The sequence below is a fragment of the Sturnira hondurensis genome, unplaced genomic scaffold, assembly GCF_014824575.4.
Source record: "Sturnira hondurensis isolate 20B ecotype Veracruz unplaced genomic scaffold, ASM1482457v3 Scaffold0009935, whole genome shotgun sequence".
Lineage (NCBI taxonomy): Eukaryota > Metazoa > Chordata > Mammalia > Chiroptera > Phyllostomidae > Sturnira > Sturnira hondurensis.
The window spans coordinates 2,619,335-2,639,563 of NW_028082566.1; the positions used below are offsets into that span (position 1 = coordinate 2,619,335).

General features: G+C 37.8%; 1 protein-coding gene across 2 annotated transcripts in view; it reads right to left on the bottom strand.

The window, feature by feature from the left end:
- Nucleotides 1-20,229, bottom strand: part of LRRK2 (leucine rich repeat kinase 2) — a 135,261-nt gene that overhangs the window by 90,238 nt on the left and 24,794 nt on the right. For both annotated transcript variants that reach the window (XM_037058156.1, XM_037058157.1), the window contains 4 exons: nt 17,400-17,529; nt 14,884-15,008; nt 9,466-9,578; nt 48-192 (listed from right to left, as the gene is read on the bottom strand). In XM_037058156.1, coding sequence (XP_036914051.1) covers nt 48-192; nt 9,466-9,578; nt 14,884-15,008; nt 17,400-17,529 — 513 coding nt within the window. The remainder of the gene's footprint in view (nt 1-47; nt 193-9,465; nt 9,579-14,883; nt 15,009-17,399; nt 17,530-20,229) is intronic.

The window sequence follows — 20,229 nt, forward strand, 5'->3', positions numbered from 1 at the left end:
AGACCTACAAAAATCTACTATAAACCCTGAGTTCAAATTGCACCAACCTTGGTCATCCGGACACATCTGCAGCGTCTGAAGCACCAAATCAAGAGCGCCTTCCAGAGACAAGGCCTCTAACGCAGCAGGTAAATGTGCTACAGAAGAAATTACTTTAAGTCCACATTTCTGAATCCCAGGAATTCGGACGAACTAAAGTCAAAGGGACAATGAAGAATATTTGCTCTTAAAAAATGAGTTCTTAATACTTATCTTAGTTAAAGCCGGTTATGGTCTGATCATATATAAACTAAATATCTAAATAAAGATTAGTATCCTTAAGTCCGCCTACTACGAATCACTGTTACTCATTATTAAGGTTAAGAAGCTAACACTTTAGGACTATGGAGTACCTGTTCTGGGTGAGGCACTGTGTTAAATACTTTACATACATTTTCTTTTCATAACAATCTTATAATACACTCCAATCTCATTGCCACTAGGAGACGAGTTCACTAACAGTTAAGGGACTTGGGTGGCTAGTCTGACAGTCACACAGACTGTAAATTGCTAAACTGAGACCAAATCAAGGATGTCTGACCCCACAGCTGGCACACTTAACCAGTAAAACTCAATGCTGCCTGTCACCCAGGAAAATACTAACTGAGGATTCACTCTTTACTCTATGTTCTTCCCAAGGCTTCTCATTTATCTCTCCTACACAGCCTCATTCAGTAAGTTCATCAAAGTTTAAAGAGGTGGGAACAAGAATTCAAGTGACCCAGCTAAGTGTCAGGCCTGAGACTTTAATGTAAATACGTCTGCCTTAAAAGCCCAGGATCTGAATCCATGTCCAAACTTTTAATGTCAACTCTTCCAGAAGACTTGACATTATTTGCTGATACTCTGTAATAGAGGCCACTTCTTTTCCCAGGTCATCCTGCTCACCAGCTGAGATGCAGACAGAAACCACACACTTCCCAGATGAGAGGCAGCCACAGCCACACCTCCCCTCTTCTGACCTCTGTGACATGGAGCCAATTCCATTCTACTGTTCATCTCTGCTTTGCCATCATGCTCTCTAAACTTTGTGGTGGGCATGATTGGAATGCCCCCCACATAGCTAGCTTTCCTTTCAAAAAAAACAGTGCTATCCTTCTCAGGACAGGGCTTTTTCTCTCCCGGACACGGGTCATGGTAGCTCCACTGGAAACCCCTGACTGACCCTGGCACAGAGTGGAATGAGATCCAAGCCAGACTTCAAGCTCTGATGCAGCCTTTTCAATCAAAACCCTCTACCCTGTAACCTCTTTCACTTTCATGCCATCAAAAAACATATTTTCACTCCTTTATCAATCTGGTCCCTCAGTGCCTCTCAACAGTCTTCCTTTTGCATCATTTTGTGAACAGGGTGTGGGAATAAGCATCGTCCTCTCACCCTGTGCCCTTCTTCTCTGGGCCTGGTATTTCCCACCCTAAGCACGTTGGCTGTAAATGCAGACATTTCTGCAGCACAACTAACTGGCCATAAGGCAACTTCTCCATAAAAGGTAAAAATAACAAAAAATAAAAGAGACATGAAAAAGGACATAGTAAAACATGAAAAATTAAAAACAAAAACTTTAAAACTCTATGGAAAAAATAAAGACACATTGTCTTGGAGGTTTTTTGTTCATAGTATCATACTTCTTTTTGTTTGTTTGTTTCCTTGCTTAGCATCGTACTTTTACACTTTCACCACTATTTATTCCTTCTTTAAGAGAAGTATCAGTTTCCCACTAAAGAAGCAATAATTAGCCCTGGCTGGTGTAGCTCAGTGGATTGAGCTCAGGCCTGTGAACCACACAATCACGGTTCAATTCCCAGTCAAGGCACATGCCTGGGTTGCAGGCCAGTTCCCAGCAGGGGACTCACGAGAGGCAACCATACATTGATATTTCTCTCCTTCTCTAATTCCCTTCCTCTCTAAAGATACATAAATAAACTTTTAAAAAAAGAAGCAATAATTAATGCTCTCAAAAACTGTTGTGAATTAGTAGCCACATCTTTCCTAGTTGCCACAGCTTGATAAACTTTTCCACTTTGACAAGTGGAAGGATGACTGTGCTCACCGAAACTTGGCAAAGTGCTTTATCACTTTCTAATACAGTATGCAATCTGGCTTTGTGGGTAGCTTTGCAATCTGGCTTCATACTTATCATCTACTGCTTTAGGGTCACCATGTCCACTCCTTCCTGTAGAGACCATTTGCGGGCTAAAATTTACACAATATAAAAATAGGAATACTGCAAGAATTTAGTCAATGGAGAATTGAAACCAAACTGACAACTAGCTTAAATGCACCAAGTCTGTCACATGTAAACCAAACTGTCAACCAGTTTTACCTTTGAGAAACTGCCTTAGAGCCAACCTGTTGCACAGCAAAAATGCTGTGGCAAAGGTGTTTATAGAAAAAACAATGCTTGTTGCATAGACACCTAGAATGTCTCCTCCATCGTCTCACTGCTCAGCTTGGGCAGCATTCTGTCCACCATTTCACCAGGACACTCGTATGCTTGCCTCCCTTGGACTGGACCCTGTCATTAATTCTGTCTCAAAAAAATCTCTGGGCAGTAAATACCTCAGCTTTAGAGCCAATGAAATTCAGGTTTAAATTCTGTCTCATCACTTATCAGCTCCATGAATCTGAGGACCACTAAAATGAATTAAATAACATTTTCTCACACGTGGTATTTACTCAGAAGTTGCAAAGTGAAGCTAGAGGGATGCCTCGGTATCTGTCTTGGCTTCCTCACCTCTAAAATGTTCCTACGGCCAGGTGGGTACTTGAAATATCAGAGGGGTCAGTGTGTAAATGATGATTGTCTAGTCCACTGCACTGTACACCTGAAACTACTATAAAATAATATTAAATAGCAACTGTAATTGAACAAGTAAAATTTTAAGAGAATTAAATTATCCTAATACAGCTGGGTTCTTTTGAGAAGGATTGAGAAAACACCTTGTGCAGTCAACAGAGCGATGGGCATAGTTCAAGTCTTTGAGTAACATTCTCCTCCGATAAAAGGTACTTCTAAGTGAGAGAAAGATTATACTTAGACTGTTCTTCCATTCCCTCAAGCTACCACTTTTCCCCCATTTCTAAACCTATTAATAGAAAAGTCTACACCCACTAACCCTACATCCTCCCCACCCCTTAATTTTATATAATCAGACTTCTGTCCTGACTACTCTGAATTAAAACCATTCAAACAAAAAAGTCCTTTAGTATCTGAATTGCTGCTTTTTCTTTCCTTGATTTCCATGACACAATATGCCCCTAATTATCCTCAAACCATTAATTTGCCCCTCTCCCTTACAACCTCTTCTTTTAAGTCCAAACTTTGCCCGAGTTCCTTTTCTTAACCTCTTCTCTTCCTGGACGGGATTTCCTCCCCTAACAGGGCTTCAAGTCACCTAACAACAATAGCAACGACTACAACGATCACGTCAAAATCTATGAAGTGCTTGCTATGTGCCAGACATACTTTTAAGCAATTCAGGTATAACTCATATGATCCTCACAACAACCCTATAATGTAGACACACTATTATTAGCCCTATGTTATAAATGAAAAAAAAAAAAAACAAAAAACTGAGGCCAGGGCCTTTGGAGCAGATAACTCAAAGCACAAGCACAGACTCTCTTAAGCTCTCAGCCCACATTTCTCTTCGCTTGACACTAGCATCTTAAACTAAAACATTCAAAGCCAAAGGTTTATGATCTTTCCCAGAAAAAGTCCAATTGTCATTTTGAACTTTTTAAAAAACATTTTATTTATTTCTTTATAGACAGAAGGGAAGGGAGGGAGAAAGAAAGGGAGAGAAACACGAATGTGTGATTGCCTCTCATGTGCCCCCTGCTGGGGACCTGGCGTGCAACCCAGGCATGTGCCCTAGGCTGGAAATCAAACCAGTGACCCTTTGGTTTGTAGGCGAGCGCTCAATCCACTGAGCTACAGCAGCCAGGGCTGTCATTCTGAACTTGGATGAGCAGTGCCATCACTCCTGCTCCCTCAGCAGGGCCAGCTTCATAGGTGTGCTCCTGGGCAGTCCCACGGGGCTCTGTGCTTAGAAGCACCCCACACTTAGTTTCCTGCTCTTCTGATACCATCCTAAAATTCTTAATAATTTTTAAACAAGGGCCCTGCATTTTCATTGTGTCCTGGGCCCCACAAATTATGTAGCTGGTCCTGCTTCTAAGCTCAAAATGCATCTTATGCTTATTTTTTATTCTAAAATTAAATCAAATGGATATTTATAAAGCAAGTATTCTTGCCCTTAATACCATTGCCTTTAACAAGTTCCTAGTCAGTTAGTGGTTCTGCTAGCTCGAGGTCCACTAATTTCTAACTATTTCAGGTGCACTTCAGTGGTGACTAATGACATGCAACAGGAAATCTGTGATTTTCTATGCAAAAAGAGAGTTCACAGTGTGACATTATTACATGTAATGGAACGCAATAATTTAAAATAAGGCTAGTTCATTTTTGACGGTTTTATAAACTTGAAAAAACACAGACATACACATATATGTGTATGTATATGTACATATATGTGTGTATGCATGATATCTACAAGCCTATGATTATCATTTTTCACTTGTCTAATGTTAGATAGTGATTTGTTGCATTATGGTTCCAATGGAGATTGAAACTGATTTGCTAGTTTATACTTAGAGGGTGTTGGCCAAATGGAATTTTTTGGAAGTGCGAATGCAAGGGCACCTACAAACAGTTAATTAGAAACATCTTATCATGTAGGTGCCACAATTTTCCAGGTATTTTCAGAAAACACATGAATAATTGAAATGGTTTTTCTAATGAGAGGGTTAGGCAGCTTACGGCCAGCCTCCTCCCCAGCTTCCAGCTAAGTCAAACTGCAAATCAGGAAAGACTTGCCAGAAAAAAATAAAGATTGAGTGTAAAACTTGAAAAAAAGACATCATAGTCTAGGAGGACTAACCTGGAGATATAGCTTACTAAGTGGCTAGATGTCATGAAAAATATTCCTTTGAACAAACAGGTAAAAACAACATCATTCTTTAAAGAAGCAGGTCTCAGACGCTAAAACATTCAGTACTAGAAGACAGTGAAATGCCCACAAAGTTCTCAAAGAAGGAAAATAAAACCCTGATATTTTACAACAAAACAAAATGTTTTTTCAAGAGCCCATATATAAAACATCACCACAACCAATAACAGTGTTCTCATGTTCAGGCAATAAATCTTAAAAAAAAAAAACCTTAGACAACTAAAAGATGAGATGGAAAATGTCTAACAAAAGGACCTGCAGTGAAAATTGAATGTATGTAACAATCAGAATAACCTGACAACAAACAGGTAGTATGATTATAGAGCTGAATATAAAGATTATAAACCTTGTCAATGAGGAATTTAACAAAAGTTGGTGAGAAAACAGGTAAAATTAACTAGTATTTATTGAGTACATACTATGTACCAAACATTGTACCAAGTACTTTACATTAATTATCTCATCAAAATCTTCATAATAACCCTAAGTGAAAGCCATTTATTATGTTTTATCAATAATAAAACTAAGACTTTAAGTAACTGGTCCAGGGCACACTGGTCTGTAGGTGGCAGAGCCAGATCCAAACCCAGGTATCCATATCCAAGATCCACAAACTTAACTACCAGAAAATTTGGTACAAAGTGTAAAGGCTAATGCTGTATAATCTGTTCTAAATGTGTGGTGGTGGGGGGTGAAGACATAAGTAGGAGAAAAGATACTCATTTCACCAAGAAACTGTGCATAATTTTAACATGCATGAAAGAAAAAACAAATCACCTAGGAGCTAGGTTCATATCCACAGTAAATTGGGGATTTTCCCTCAGAAACACAGAAGGCGTCTTAACCAGTTGTTTTTCATCTCTACACAGAATTATGTAATTTGGAAGTAATATAATGTATTTAGTTAGGATCTGTTGATAGGCATTGCATTGTCAGGATAGGCAGAATTTAGCTGTAATAACAACCCCAAAATTTCATAGGCTGAAAATAAAATAAGTTCAATTCTCACGCCTGCTTCCTGTGTGTCATAGGGCGGGAGGGTGCTCTGCTCGCCACAGTCACTCAAGGACATCTGCCAGTGGAGTGGCCACCATCTCAGCATTGACAGTCGCAGTGCCCGAGAGGCGTCCTGAAAGCTGTCTCACCGGCAAGGAGATGTTGGGTTCAGACGTGGCCAATATCCTCCACCTACACTCCTTGGCCAAAACTCATTACATGACCCAACCCAACCACAACAGGGCCAATAAATACCACGCTAGAATCACCAAAAGGCAGGAAACTGAGAACGTTTGGCAAACAGCACCAGTGGCTACCACGTAACGATTGAGTCAGTCGCCACAGTTTTCCTTTTACAAGTAACGCCGCAACGAACATCCTTCTACTTAAAAAAATCTTGGTGTACTTGTACAAGTATATCGATATCATAAATTCTTAGGCTGGAATTGCTAGTCAGAAAAAAATGCCTGTTTGAATTTTTGATAGGTATTACTAAAATTACCTCCAAATTATGTGGCCTTGACCTATGCCCTCTAAGTGCCAACGTCACACCATTTTAATTACTGAAGTTTGACAATACATTGTACTATCTGTGGCAGATGGGCCACACGAATTATCCTACTTTTCAAAATTCTCCTAGTTTTTCATGCATATTAGTTATTTAGTTGATTTTTCTCAAAATTTTATGCCAGCTTGTCTTGTTCTAGAAAATACTAGTTATTTTTATTAAGGGTTCATATAGATCAATTTTCGTTTTTTATTAGTCACTTTATCAAATAAATGGTATACATTTTGGTATATTCAACTCTTTTGCGCCTCTCAGTTGAGTTTCATAGTTTCCTTTGGTCCTGTAAACTTTTTTTAACTTTACTCTGATCCAATTTTGTTGCTGTTGCTATTTTTGTACATGGGCTCTTTCCTTCTCTACATACTGTTTACAACTGAGATAAAGATCTTCAATTACTGAACTGGGTACATTTTGCTTCAGGATTTTTGCAAAGCACACAAGCTCTTGGGTTTGTGTCCACTGAATCAGAAGGTTGGTTTGATTCTAAGGTCCCAGCTAAGGGCAGCAGCAGCATCACTGCATGCAAAGCACATCCAGCCAAGACGTGAGGACATTGACTTCCACTTTGTTCTCCAGAAACAACACTGGGCAAACACATGTCTCTGGAACAGGCGACTGGAAGTTTTCATGATGGAAAAAACCTAAAAGGATCAGGCGTGAGTGGAACATCCATGTTCCAGACAGAGTTTAACTTCAGCCTGGCTGTTACTGGAATTTTATATATCCAAACCTTATTCACTTTCATCAACACTTTTCATAGACTTTGCTTTATAAATCATAGGTGAACTTTGGGTTCTATCTTATTTGGAATTCTGCTCCCAACAAACAGACTTATTTTTTATAATAATTCATTTTACTGTGTCTTCAGCATGTGGATCTAACATCTCTGATGCTTCGTAACTTTTGTTCAGAGTGAGACAGTCAATCACAGAATTTTAGAGCTAAAGAAATACTTACATTTATCTTTTAGGTTTAGAGCACTTTTACTAACCAGGGTGAAGAATCAGGGGAATCATACAGGAGTAGGTTTTTTTTAAAAAAAAGAAAACATGGTCACTTCTGTTTCCTCATGATCTTAACTTTCTACCCCCAAATAAGTCACTTTTTAGTGAGATGCTGCGTGTCATTACTCAGATGTTGACAGGGGAAGTAAGTATGGGGACACACTTGTCAACTACTTCTCTTGGGATTACATAACCAAAAAAATAACAGTAAGACCTGAGAGTGGACTGATTTTCTTGACATCACAGTATTTACTATTTATCTTACTAGAGCTGGGTCTCTTGACTCCTCACTCCTTCAACTACCTCATACTCACGTTCAATAACTTTAGTAAATGTGGGCCAACTAGCATCAGAGCGATCTTCAGCTTTTCCGGTACCTCTTGCTTCCCACAAATGCACACCATGAATAAACTAACTGATGCCGCCTCTATGTTCCCAGAATATTGCTCACGAAGCTGGTACAGCTTATAAATGCTAATGTAGAAGAACTGGCTTTATGATGACTTTATTCCCCTAGCTAGATTATGAGATCCAGGACAGAGGGCACAAAACACACTCATTTATGTCCTCCAAGTGCACAGCCTGGTTCTTCCCATGTACTTATTTTCATCAAAAATCCCTGAAATCAAATTCAACCTATTATATTGCTGTATTCAAGAATCACATTAAGATTTGAGTACAAATGACTCAAATGTATCACAGACAATCACATATAAAGTTCAGAAGAACTTGAATTTGTAAAGGAGATCTCTCTGTGGGATATTCTAATTAATTCAGGACATTTTTCAAAGTATACTTAATCACATGAAATCATTTCCATTATTGACCTTGACTGCTCTCTTCCTTTCATAAAAACACAAATCATTCTTTACTTCTTTACTCTATCTTTTGTAAAAAACCAATTTATATTATGTTAAACTTTCAAACCATCTAAATTCCATCAATACATTTGCTTTGCACAATGTAAACAGAATGATGTTCTCCTATTTTCATAGGTAGTATAATCAGATTGTATTGAGTATAACATATTATCACAAATATACAGAGACCTGTAACTACCTAAAAATGGGGAGAAACATCACACCCTGAACCACTCCAGAGGTTATCTCTAAGGAGAGCAGTGAAATCAAACAATGGCAATCAAAGAAGACTTTCTTGTGCTCTGTGTGTCTTCACAGTCTTGACCTTTCAAAATGGGACCAGAAAAGAAAGACAGGCAGGAGGAGAAACAGAGAAAATAAGCAATCATAGCTCCCACATAGTTCCTGACATCACTCATGAGGCTTAGCTGCACATTTAGCTCTTCAGTTCTCTTTCTGATTGGGCAAACACAAGTGGTTCTATGTTACTGGCAATCAAAAGAACTTGTCCACGCCCTGATTGGTGTGGCTCAGTTGAATGAGTGCCAGCCAGCAAACCAGGGGGTCACCGGTTCAATTCCCAGTCCAGGCACATGCCTGGGTTGCAGGCCAGTTTCCCCAGTGTATGTGAGAGGCAACCACACATTGATGTTTCTCTCTCTCTCTCTTTCTCCCCGCCTTGCTGTGTTTAAAATAAATAAATAAAATCTTTAAAACAAAAAAGGAACCTGCCCAAGTCAGTAGTTGATAGCACTCTTAGAGCTGAGAGTTGTAGGTAATAACACACTTGTCTTAGCAGAAATGGCCCCGATCTTCACTCTACACCCCTGCTGTCATCTTACCACATAACCTCTGTGACCACATACTTCCTACTACTGTCAGAGTGAGCAGAAGACAGAACCTTACACTCAAAATCCCCCCTTTACTTCCCCAATGTCATATTCTGGTTAATAGTAAAAAGGCAAAAAACTGATAGTGTACATACCCTTTTTAAAGATAGGAGGACCAGTTTGTGAATATCATTCCTGAAACACAGCTCTGTAACCGTATTTATCTTGTGCTGATATTCAGTATCTCCTGTGAATTCTCCTTGCATGCCTGAATGCAAAACAAATACAAAAATATATACATGGACACATACACACATATACACATATTTTTGTCATAAACTGAACAGATTGTCACTAGTGAGGAATGACCATCATTAACTCAGCAATATACATGTTGTACTTGTTAATACATGGTTTCTTACCAAAGGAAAAAGGCCCTAGCCTAGCTCAGGAATTTTAAAAGTAGCCCATCACTGAATATAAAATAAATACAGTGAGTGTGGATGTTAGCTGAATTTAAAGTAGCAAGGAGTTATTTTGGTGGAGGAATTTTCTGGAGCAATCTCTGGTTTTGCATGAGTAGGCTGTCCTCACACAAGAAGCTGAAGATTTTTGAACAACAGTGGACAACTTGAAAAAGCCCCCAGTTCTCTGGACTACAACAGCAACCACAAAAAGGTCAGATATAAAATGTACACATAAAAGAACAGCCAGAGTCATAGTGAACAGAAAAGAGATTTGCATTTCAGTATTGTGCTTGGAAAGAACATACAGTTTTCTGAAAAACCCTCTAAGGCTGTATAACAGTGTTGTTATGTAAAGAAAATACAGGCCTTAGTAAGTTATACTGTAGCTGAAGTTTCCCAAAACTGTTATAATAGGCTCTATATTAGAATCTAAAGTAAAATTATTATGACTGAATGCTGTTTCCAAAACCTGATTGTGGAAACAATTATTAATAAATAATTACATATAATTTTCCACTTTAAAATATGTATTGACAAAAACTACAAATTGGCTGTACACAGCTTTTCATTTTTTAACAACAATGTGAATGTCCAGGCTGGATTCCCAGACTCCTGTACTTTTCAGTACTCATTTCAAAATTTATTCAAACAGGTTCTGACATTCACTATAGCTGCAGGACCTTGGTCAAGTCACTTAAATTCTCTGTGTCACATTCTTTGTGACCAAGACCACACTAACTTCTGAAGCTGCCCATGAATTATATCGCAAGCAGATGTGACCACACAAAGCAGGCCTGCTGAGCAGTAAGAACATCACACCACGTATACCAAGTCTTACTAAACATCTTTCTTATATTAAGTCCAAATGGTCCATAAATTTCATCTCTGGTTTTTTTTCATCACTGGAGGTTCTACTGTGATGAATTATATCCAGAATGGATATAATTTCCTTTGCACATAATAGTCCTTTAAATTGTACAGACTACAAACTAAATGAGGGCGGAATCCAAAATTTAATCAGCTCCAGATTTCCAAGGGTTCCAAGCAAAGTGCTTCACATATAACTGTTGTTCAACACACTTTTGCTGCACAAATTGTATCTAAAAGTGCCTACTCTGGAGTCAGGCCACAAAGGTTGACTTTCTGGCTCCTTTATATAAGCTGTGACCTTAAAATCTATGCACCTTATGAATCAGTTCCATCATCTGTAAAATGCAATAACAAAAGTAGTAACCAGTTGCTGGGTTGCTGCAAGAATTTAAAAAATTACTATTCATAAAACACTTCAAATAATACTTGACATATTTTAAGTCCTTCATATTGTTCAGTACTACCGTTATTAGCTATAAGTGAGGGGATTTTAACAGTTTTTGTATTCTCCTGAGCCATCTCTTCTATAGATTAAACAAATTTAGCTCCTCTTACCAGTCTTATATGCATGTGGTTTTATACTTCTAATCACTTTCTTCTAACACTTTCCAATGTGCCTATAGCCGTTCTTAAAGAATTTCACATTATTTCCACTAGAACCGACAGGAAGTCAAGAAAGAACAAGCCAAAAGTTATTTCAGTGGAACTAGAAATGGGAGAGTATTAGGCTAAGCGAAATAAGCCAGGAGGTGAAAGACAAATACTATATGATCTCACCTATGAGTGGGACCTAATCAACAAAACAAACAGGCAAACAAAATAGAACCAAAGACTGGGAAATAAAGAACAACATCACAGTTACCAGAGGGGAGGGGAGAGGGGGCTAACTGGGGAAATAAGAGGAAAGGTCAGGTCAAGGAACATGTACATAAAACCCAGGAACAAGGACAACAGGGGGGAGGATTGACTGTGGGAGAGAGGAAGGGTGCGTAGGGTAGGGGAAAGCAACAGGGGAAAACTGTAATTCAACAATAAAAGTTTTTAAAAAATGAAACATAAAATAAAATAACTGAGTCTTGATTATGATTTTCTTAAAGGCATGGTTTCAATCACTTCAGTAAGTTATTAGCATTAAAAAAGGGAGAAATTAAACAGCACTAGATTGAAATAAATTTAAGAGCCATAATACCAGAGGCAATATGTGGTCTTAAATTGGATGCCGAGCGACACAAATATGCTGTAATGAACATCTTTGTTACAATTAAGGAAAGCTGAATATGGCCTAGTTAATAACTAAGTACATGTGCATCCAGATATCTTAAAAGCACCTCAATGGAACATGTTCAGGTAAGAACTGTATTCAACCTCCAAACCACTGGGGTACTGACACCATAGTTACCAACCGATGCAGAGGGTGGTGAGTGACAGAATTGCACGGTCCGGTGTGCTGCGGAATGGTGCGGTATGATGGGAATACGAGATGGCAGCATAGGGCAAAGCAGATGAGTAAGCTTTTACCTGATAGACAAATGTACTTCTATATTGATATGCTTATAAAGTGTGTCTATTAATATATATTTCTACATATAAAGTATAATTCTAAAGTTATAAAGTTATTTTTAAGGCCACCCATTTAATACATCTAAACGTCACTGGAAATAAATCATTTAATCTATTGTTTAAAAGCAACATTTATTACATCTAAAAAATTATAGACTATCAATGTTGCTTCAGGGTCAATCTAAGAACAGAAAAAGAAAAATTATATTTGATATTTGTTTTTATCTAAAAGAGTATGATTTTATTAACTAATATATCTGGTTCTCAATATCTTTCCGTTATCTTTAAAACTCAAATCCACCTTCAAAAACAATAAGCCTGACACCTTTAAGGATAATCAGAAGGGTTTTGTTTTATTTTGATTTTTGCAATCTATAAAAAAAATTCAAGAGCAAAAACCTCACCGTACTATTTTTTAGCAAACTTACCTCTGTTAAATTATATCTGAAAATTGACTGACAACTATAAATGGGACGCCATGATTCAGTTCAAAACATGCTGGGTTGGCCAAAACATCTGTATGGTTTCTTCCATAAAATATAAGGCACATTTTTCATTTTCACCAGTAACTTTATTGATTTGGAAATTCTGAGTATGTCAGCTGTGTCCCATGTTGGTACAATGTTGACTGATCCCAATTAATGACTTAATTTGATCACTATCAACTTCAACTGGTCCCCTGGAGCTCGTTTCCAACCCTAGAGCATCGTCCAGCAAGAAATCTCCAGCATCAAACTCCTCAGACCACTTTTGACATGTTCGATCAGTCATGGTATATTCTCCATACACTGCACAAATCTTTTTGTGAGTATGTGTTTCGGTTGTGTTTTTACCTTTCATGAAATAATAAAGAGTAATAAGCCAAAATGCTGTGTATTTTCTTCCATCTTCAATGTTAAAATGGCTACGCAAAAATTCACCAATCCCGATGTTCTTTTTAAAATGCACACTGATGTGACAGCTGTCACAATATAATCTAACAAAATTGTTTCAAGTAAAGCTAAAGACAACTAAGCACTACTAGAGCCATCTTATGGAAACAAAACAAACAAACAGGATTTTTGGCCAATCCAATATTTATTGAATAGGTATTTTTTGGTCAAGTTACCAGGGGATTAAAAGTAAATGATTGAATAAAGTCCTGTCCTAGAAAATACTTATGCCTTATTACTGACTATACCCATAGTCAGAAATATAAAATACCTATACGATGACAGGTAATGACAGATAGGTTTAGGAAGATTTCATTTAAAAAGGTAAAAAAATTGGCTTCAAAACATTTGAAATTTTAGGGAGCCAAAAAGAGTAATAACCCTGATATCAAAAAATCAGAAAGTCATAGCAAATGCATGTCCTATGCTTCCATCCTCTCCCAAAGCTGGGCCCCCACCTCTCACCGAACTCCCCTCCCCTCCCACCCAACATCACTGTAATCAGGCTCTCCCCGCTGCCCTCCTTCGTCCTCTACACCACAGTGTTACTGTTACAAATTGCAGATTGGGTGATGGCACAACAATTTTAAACACCTTTAATAAATTTGAATTGACTTCCATGAACAAAGCACAAGTTCCTCAGTGTTGCCTTCGAGGTCCTTCACTTGCGGGCCTCTGCCTGTCCCTCACATTCATCCGCAGGCACTGCTCCCGGCACCGCGCTTCACTCACCCCGGACCATGTGGGCTTTCTCCTTCTGCCTGCAGGGTCCTTCCTGACCTTTCTACCAGGTCCGCCCAGCTCACCCTTCAACCTCAACAACGCAATCTCTGACCTACTCCTTTCAATAAACCATTCATGCCTCCATCAGTATTATCACAGCCTTTATACAAATATCTGTAATAGCTCCTCTCATACTGTCTAAAAATTAATCGTTTACATATCCGTGTATCTCTGAGCTCCATACAATACAATCACGTCCGCTGTGTTTTTACTTATCTTTCCATCTTTGTAGCCATCCCAGTGTTTAGAACAGGAGGCACTTAATCAATATGTGTTGAATGAATGGAGGAGCAGGTGTTTAAATGAGTTCTGAAGGACAAATAAAGTCACAACAGATGGAAGGGGGAGGGAAGGGGGGGCGGGTGGAAACTACTGAGGTTAATGAGTAAATGCCACATGGTTATGTTAGAGAAAGATTAATTCAACAACAGAGGAATAGGACTAAAAAGAGCCAAGAGGAGAAGTGTGAAAAGTAGTTAGCTATTTTTACAGTTCAGACAAAACCAAAACCAAAACCAAAATAACTCGGCCTCAGTGATGCCAAAAGAAATAGAAAAGAATTATTAGACACGGGCCCTCTCCTTAGAAGTAAAGCACCACACTTTACAGTATAAATAAATTACTTAATTTTCTTATTCAATTTCCTTATAAATTAATCTATTTCACAACATCTTCCTTTATGTTTGGATTAGGAGGGAAGATTTGCATTTATTTGGCAAAAAATAGTTCTTTAATTTTTACCAAGAAAGTTAGGAGGTGGAGGGATTGAGCAAAAAAAAAAAATAAAGGACTCATGGACATGGACAGCTCTGCGGCAATTGTGGGGGGAGGGAGGTATAATGGGACTAACTGGTAAGGGAAAAATATAATAAAGATTATATATTTTTAAAAAGAAAATGAATACTTATGAAAAGCCAAAACCCCATTGTTACTTCATCCCACAATCAATTATGTAACTTACCTGGAACTATAAAATGCAAAATAGCTCGAAGGGCTTCCAGCTGTACTGATGATGACGTCACATGACTTTTCATAACTGTTACTATGTTGGGGGCCACTGCTGCCATCACATCCAGGGAAGTGTTACTGCGGATACAGTATTGAAATACTTATTAAAATTACAAACTCATTGTACAAGCACCAATTTGAAACAAGGGCATGCAAATGGAACCAATATAGATATATTCTTAGAAAAGACTGTATGGATTTAGTAACAAGAGCATACATAACTTTAATTATTCCTCACTCAAACTTTAACCTCAAGAAGTTGAATTCACAGTAACCTGGGAATTCTTTTCTTTAGTTTCAAACACTAACAACTTCCATATGATCTACGCATGGGCTATTATTGGCAACAACCCTCAAGAGCAGGTGTTAGTATTCACATTTTCCAGATGAAGAACTCAGGCTGACAGAGGTTAAATATCAAGGTCTTGTCACTGGAAGGTGACAGCCAGAAATGGAACGCACACTCCCCTGACCCCCAAGGCAAGGGCTCTTCCCATGATACCACCTGTCTCCTCCAGAATAACACCTCAGCCTTCTTACACAATATTCTAATTAGTTTTGTTTGCATTCAAGTCTTGATTTCTTTAAGGTACTTTAGCTATTTTTTCTTCATTTCATTTTTTAATTTTCAATTACAGTTTACATTCAATATTATTTTGTATCAGTATTCACATACTTTACAAAGCTGTTTCCCCTATATTCCAAGTATCTGCCTGCCACCATCCATAGTTATTACAATTTTATCGACTGTGTTCCCTATGCTGTGCTTTATTTCCCATGACTATCTTGTAACTGTCAATTCGTACTTCTCAATCACGTCACCTTCTTCTTTACCCAGTCCCCCAACCCCACTCTGCTCTGGTAACCATCAGTCTGTTCTCTGTATCTATGAATCTATTTCTCTTCTGTTTGTTTAGATTGTTTTTATATTCCACATATAAATGCGATCATGTGGTATTTGTCTTTTTCTGTCTGTCTTATTTCACTTATTGTTAATATCCTCTAGGTCCCTCTATACTGTTGCAGATGGTAAGATTTCATTCTTTTTTTATGGCTGAGTGGTATTCAGTAAGAACCATGTCCTTGCTTTGCATGGTTTCATGGTCATTGAGACACAGTCCCTCTTTTCCACCTTAAAATTCCAGTTTAAACATATCCCCTCTTTCTAGACTCCCTCCTTTGGTAACCCCAGCCAGGTTCCTACCACTATTTCTCTTACCATCACTGCCACTGCTAATTATCACACTGTGTTATAACTATCTGTTGACAGATCAGTAGCCCCAACTAGACAATAAGTTTCCAGTGGCAGGCCTGTTGCCAAAGTTAACTTTGAATCCCCAGGACTGGAGCTGTATGCATGTTACATGTGAGAAAATAGCCAGAAACATTAATTGCCCAGAATCTACAAAATCTTAAACTGTAAGTTACTTCACTGTGTTTTCCCCTCATTTCATACACATCCATGACCATAAAAAAACACCACTTAAGATAAATGTCATTTAAATGTTCAAGAGCAACATTTCAATACAAGAAATACAATTAATAGATATTACATATACAATAAACATAATTGATAATAAGAGCAATATAACCACATTCTTTATAAGTCTATAGATGTGCTGCATACAATTTTTCATGGTATTTTCATTTTATTTATTCATATTTAACAGCAGTATTAACAATACCTATGCCATATTGAGTGCTTAAAAATGCACCAGGGATTATCCTTGTCTCTATTTTTAAATTAAGTCATTTAATTTTGACTTTATAAACTTAAAATTTATGAGATTATTATTATCATCCCTCTTTACCAATGAGGCACCTGAAGTCTAGAGATGAAATAGTCGGCTCAAATTAGTGGGAAAACCAGGGCACAATATCAATTTTTACTGCAACAACCATGCCCTTTTTGTTTTGTTATGCGTGACAAATTTCCCTATAGCCTGTTTTGTTTGGTATTTACTCAGGCTATAAAAAAGTTACCTCACATTCTCTGGCGTAATGAAATGCAAAAGGACACTGAGTGTTCCTGTAGCTCCACCACCCACACCCAGATCTGATCTGGGAGAAAACACAGTTAGTTCAAACAAAGGGACAATCACAAATATCAGTTGTGAAAAAGCAAGAATTTGAAGCCATATCCTGATTTGAACTTTTCTGCTCTCATATGCAATAACTTGAAAAACTATTTAAGTTTATGTGCTGTCTCATTGCCATTTTGCAACATGTAGTCAACACCGAGCACGAAGCACAAAAGCAAACCTTTGACATATTTCTACGATCTCTACCATCCCTTTCAATATTCAGACAAACTAAGTCTATGATATCATGATACGAGATTATGTTACACAGTGTTTCAAGTTTCAAATGCCTTGTTTTCCCTTTAATTCTTAGAAATACGATTGAAATATTGTCATTCTGCCTGGTCCAATACTGTATATTCTGCATAAGTGTATGAATCTGTATTACCTTCCTTCAAAAAGATGATTTAGCATCTTGCAGCCACTCTCAGCCACTTCAGGAGAATGTATGTGCTTCTGCATTAATTCCAACACATTCAGGTATATTCCTTTTGACAACAGGATTTTTCTGAAATTAACTACAAGATTTTTTTAATGTTACTTGTAGAAATGAATACACATTGCAATAAGACACAGAATACTACCATAGTCCAAAATCATAGGAAAGTATATACAAATACATATGTAATTTATATTTCACTGACAACTTAAAGATCATTAATGTTTTTTTCTTTATAATACATACCAATTTCCAATTGTTTTTCATTTATTAGCCATTTGTTGAGGTTTTAACTGTAAAAGCTTTATTCACAGAGTAGTCTGGCACCAATGTAATGACCATACCCTAGTCTTGTGAAAAGAGTGTTTTTGCAGAATAATGTTTTAAAATAATACCCTCCAAAATAAGAATGAATCTTATATTTCATTCTAACATTTAAAACAGTTTCACAGAAGGGCTGTGGTTACACAGAGCTAAGATGCACTAGGTATGCTAGACACCAGTGATCAGGAATCAGTCACAGGTGTGCACCTTCATGCACAAAGGAATGAAAAGCCCTGAAACAGACCATAAATAATGACATATTTTCACAAAGTAATACCAAGGCTCAAGAAACATACAGATATGCTTTACTAATTTTGCCTTATATGTAGAAAAGTAACTATATCCCAATAATAATGAGTACAGAATAATCTTCCTTTTCCAATAAACTTTCTTCACTAAATGCAAACCCAATGTCTTAGTCTCCACATAAATATCGACTGTTTTGAAACCTCCATATATAAATACCAATTCCAACATTATACAGTACAATCCAATAGCTTGAAATAATTGTTGTATAATTCAACACTATACAGTATAATTTTGAAAAATGAGTTATCAATCTCAAATTGGGAAAGGAGAAAAAGAGGACAAAACTCAGAAATAAATGGAAGTGATATACACATTCTAAATTGCATCCAAAATCTGGAAAAGTCATACCTTATAAAGACATTTAGGCTATCATACATTAAAATATGATAAGAAACTGGTTGTTTTGCTTGGTTACATCAGAAGTTTTCATAACCACTCCTAAAGTGGTTAAATTCTAACTAGAAAAATACTGTAAAACACAGAAATTATTCCAGACAAGCAGTTCTCACATGTCAAGTGCGCCTCAGAGTCACGTGCGAGGCTGTGAAAACAGACTGGCTGGGTCCCAGCTGCAGAATGCAGGATTCAGTAGGTCTACACGGGGCTCTAGAATTCACATTTTTAACATGTTCTTAGGCAACGTTGCTGGTCCAAAGACCACACTTTAAGAATCACTGTCCTGGACACTGAGCTAGTTTGAGACTTGAAAATTGAGAATAAGTTTCATGAAACACTAGACCTAAGAAAAGAAATTCCATCATAGGGCCACTTTAGAGTTTCCAGAACATTTTACACATTATCTCCTTTACCACCTATCTACACAATACTCTTGACCTCATCCATTCCATTTTAGTGATAAATTACCTGCTTTAGGAGGCCAGTGACACTACGTAGCTCCTTTCAGGTCTTTACTCCAATGCTCGTCTCCTTCCATGGCTGCCTACTCACAATTTCATCTCCTCTGAGCCCTAACATACACCCTCCAAAAATTACTTCATTTTCTTTCTTAGCTACCTGACACAGCAGATATTTTAGTCTTATTATCTACCATATTTTTCAGACTATAAGATGTACTTCTCCCAAAAGAAATTGGGAATAATAATGGTTGTTAATGCTGCTGTTGAGGTCTGTTTACATTTACACTGGTGAATATTATGTTATTTATGTTATTAAATACTTTACCACATTTTTTGCTTTAAATTTTTTTTCCTATTTTCCTCCTCTAAAACCTAGGTGCGTCTTATGGTCCAAAAATATAGTATCTTCCCCACTAGAGTTTAAGCTCCATAAGCCTGGGATTTTTATTAAATTGATGTATCCCAAGTGCTTTAGGCATGGTGGGGTGCATAGCAGGAGCTCAATAAATACTGAGTTAGTTAATTACATGAAAAATGTCACACACAATGTTTGATCCTTTGCCTTGTAGCCACAGTGGCAGAACCCAATTCTTCTGGCTGCCGACCCAGTCATTTTTCTAGAAAACCATATTCATTCCTGCACAACCAATGTTCTCAAGTGTCTTTCAACAAAAAGTTGCCCATGGCGGTTGGTGAACAAGCTGCTCAATGCCTTAATTCTTTCCTAAGACAGAACTCCAATGACAAAACAAATTGATCTGAGGGCAGTTTACCTGGCCGGTGGCCAAGAGCAAAGAAGGAAGTAACCAGAAAGAGCAGAGAAGTGCCTCTGAAGAAAGACATCAAGGATGACTTCAAATGTAACTAATGTTTAGACACCATAAGAAGAAGCAGCCCAAAGTCCACAAAATCATGGTTGTTTTGTTGGCGTATCAGTGATGCCTTCCAGGTGGTTAAAAACGACAGTAACAACACAAGCTGATTGTACATGGCAAAGGCTGGCCTCCTCTCTGAGGTGCCTCACATAGAAACAGTCAAGAGTGGTCCTCATTTTCAGGAGTAAAATCCCTATCCAGCCTCTGTGAATTCAAGAAGAGCAATTCCCTTCCTTACCGCTCCTGCTGATTCACAATCCCCAGGGGAACCCCATGTCTAAGGGCTCCTGCCAGCCCAAGCCTTTTATTAAAGTGCTGACAGGCGGACTGAGAAAGGAAGAAAATGAACAAACGATTTTCCTCTGGATTTGACCTCTGTAACAGCACAGGAAACACATAGGAGGTTTCTTGATT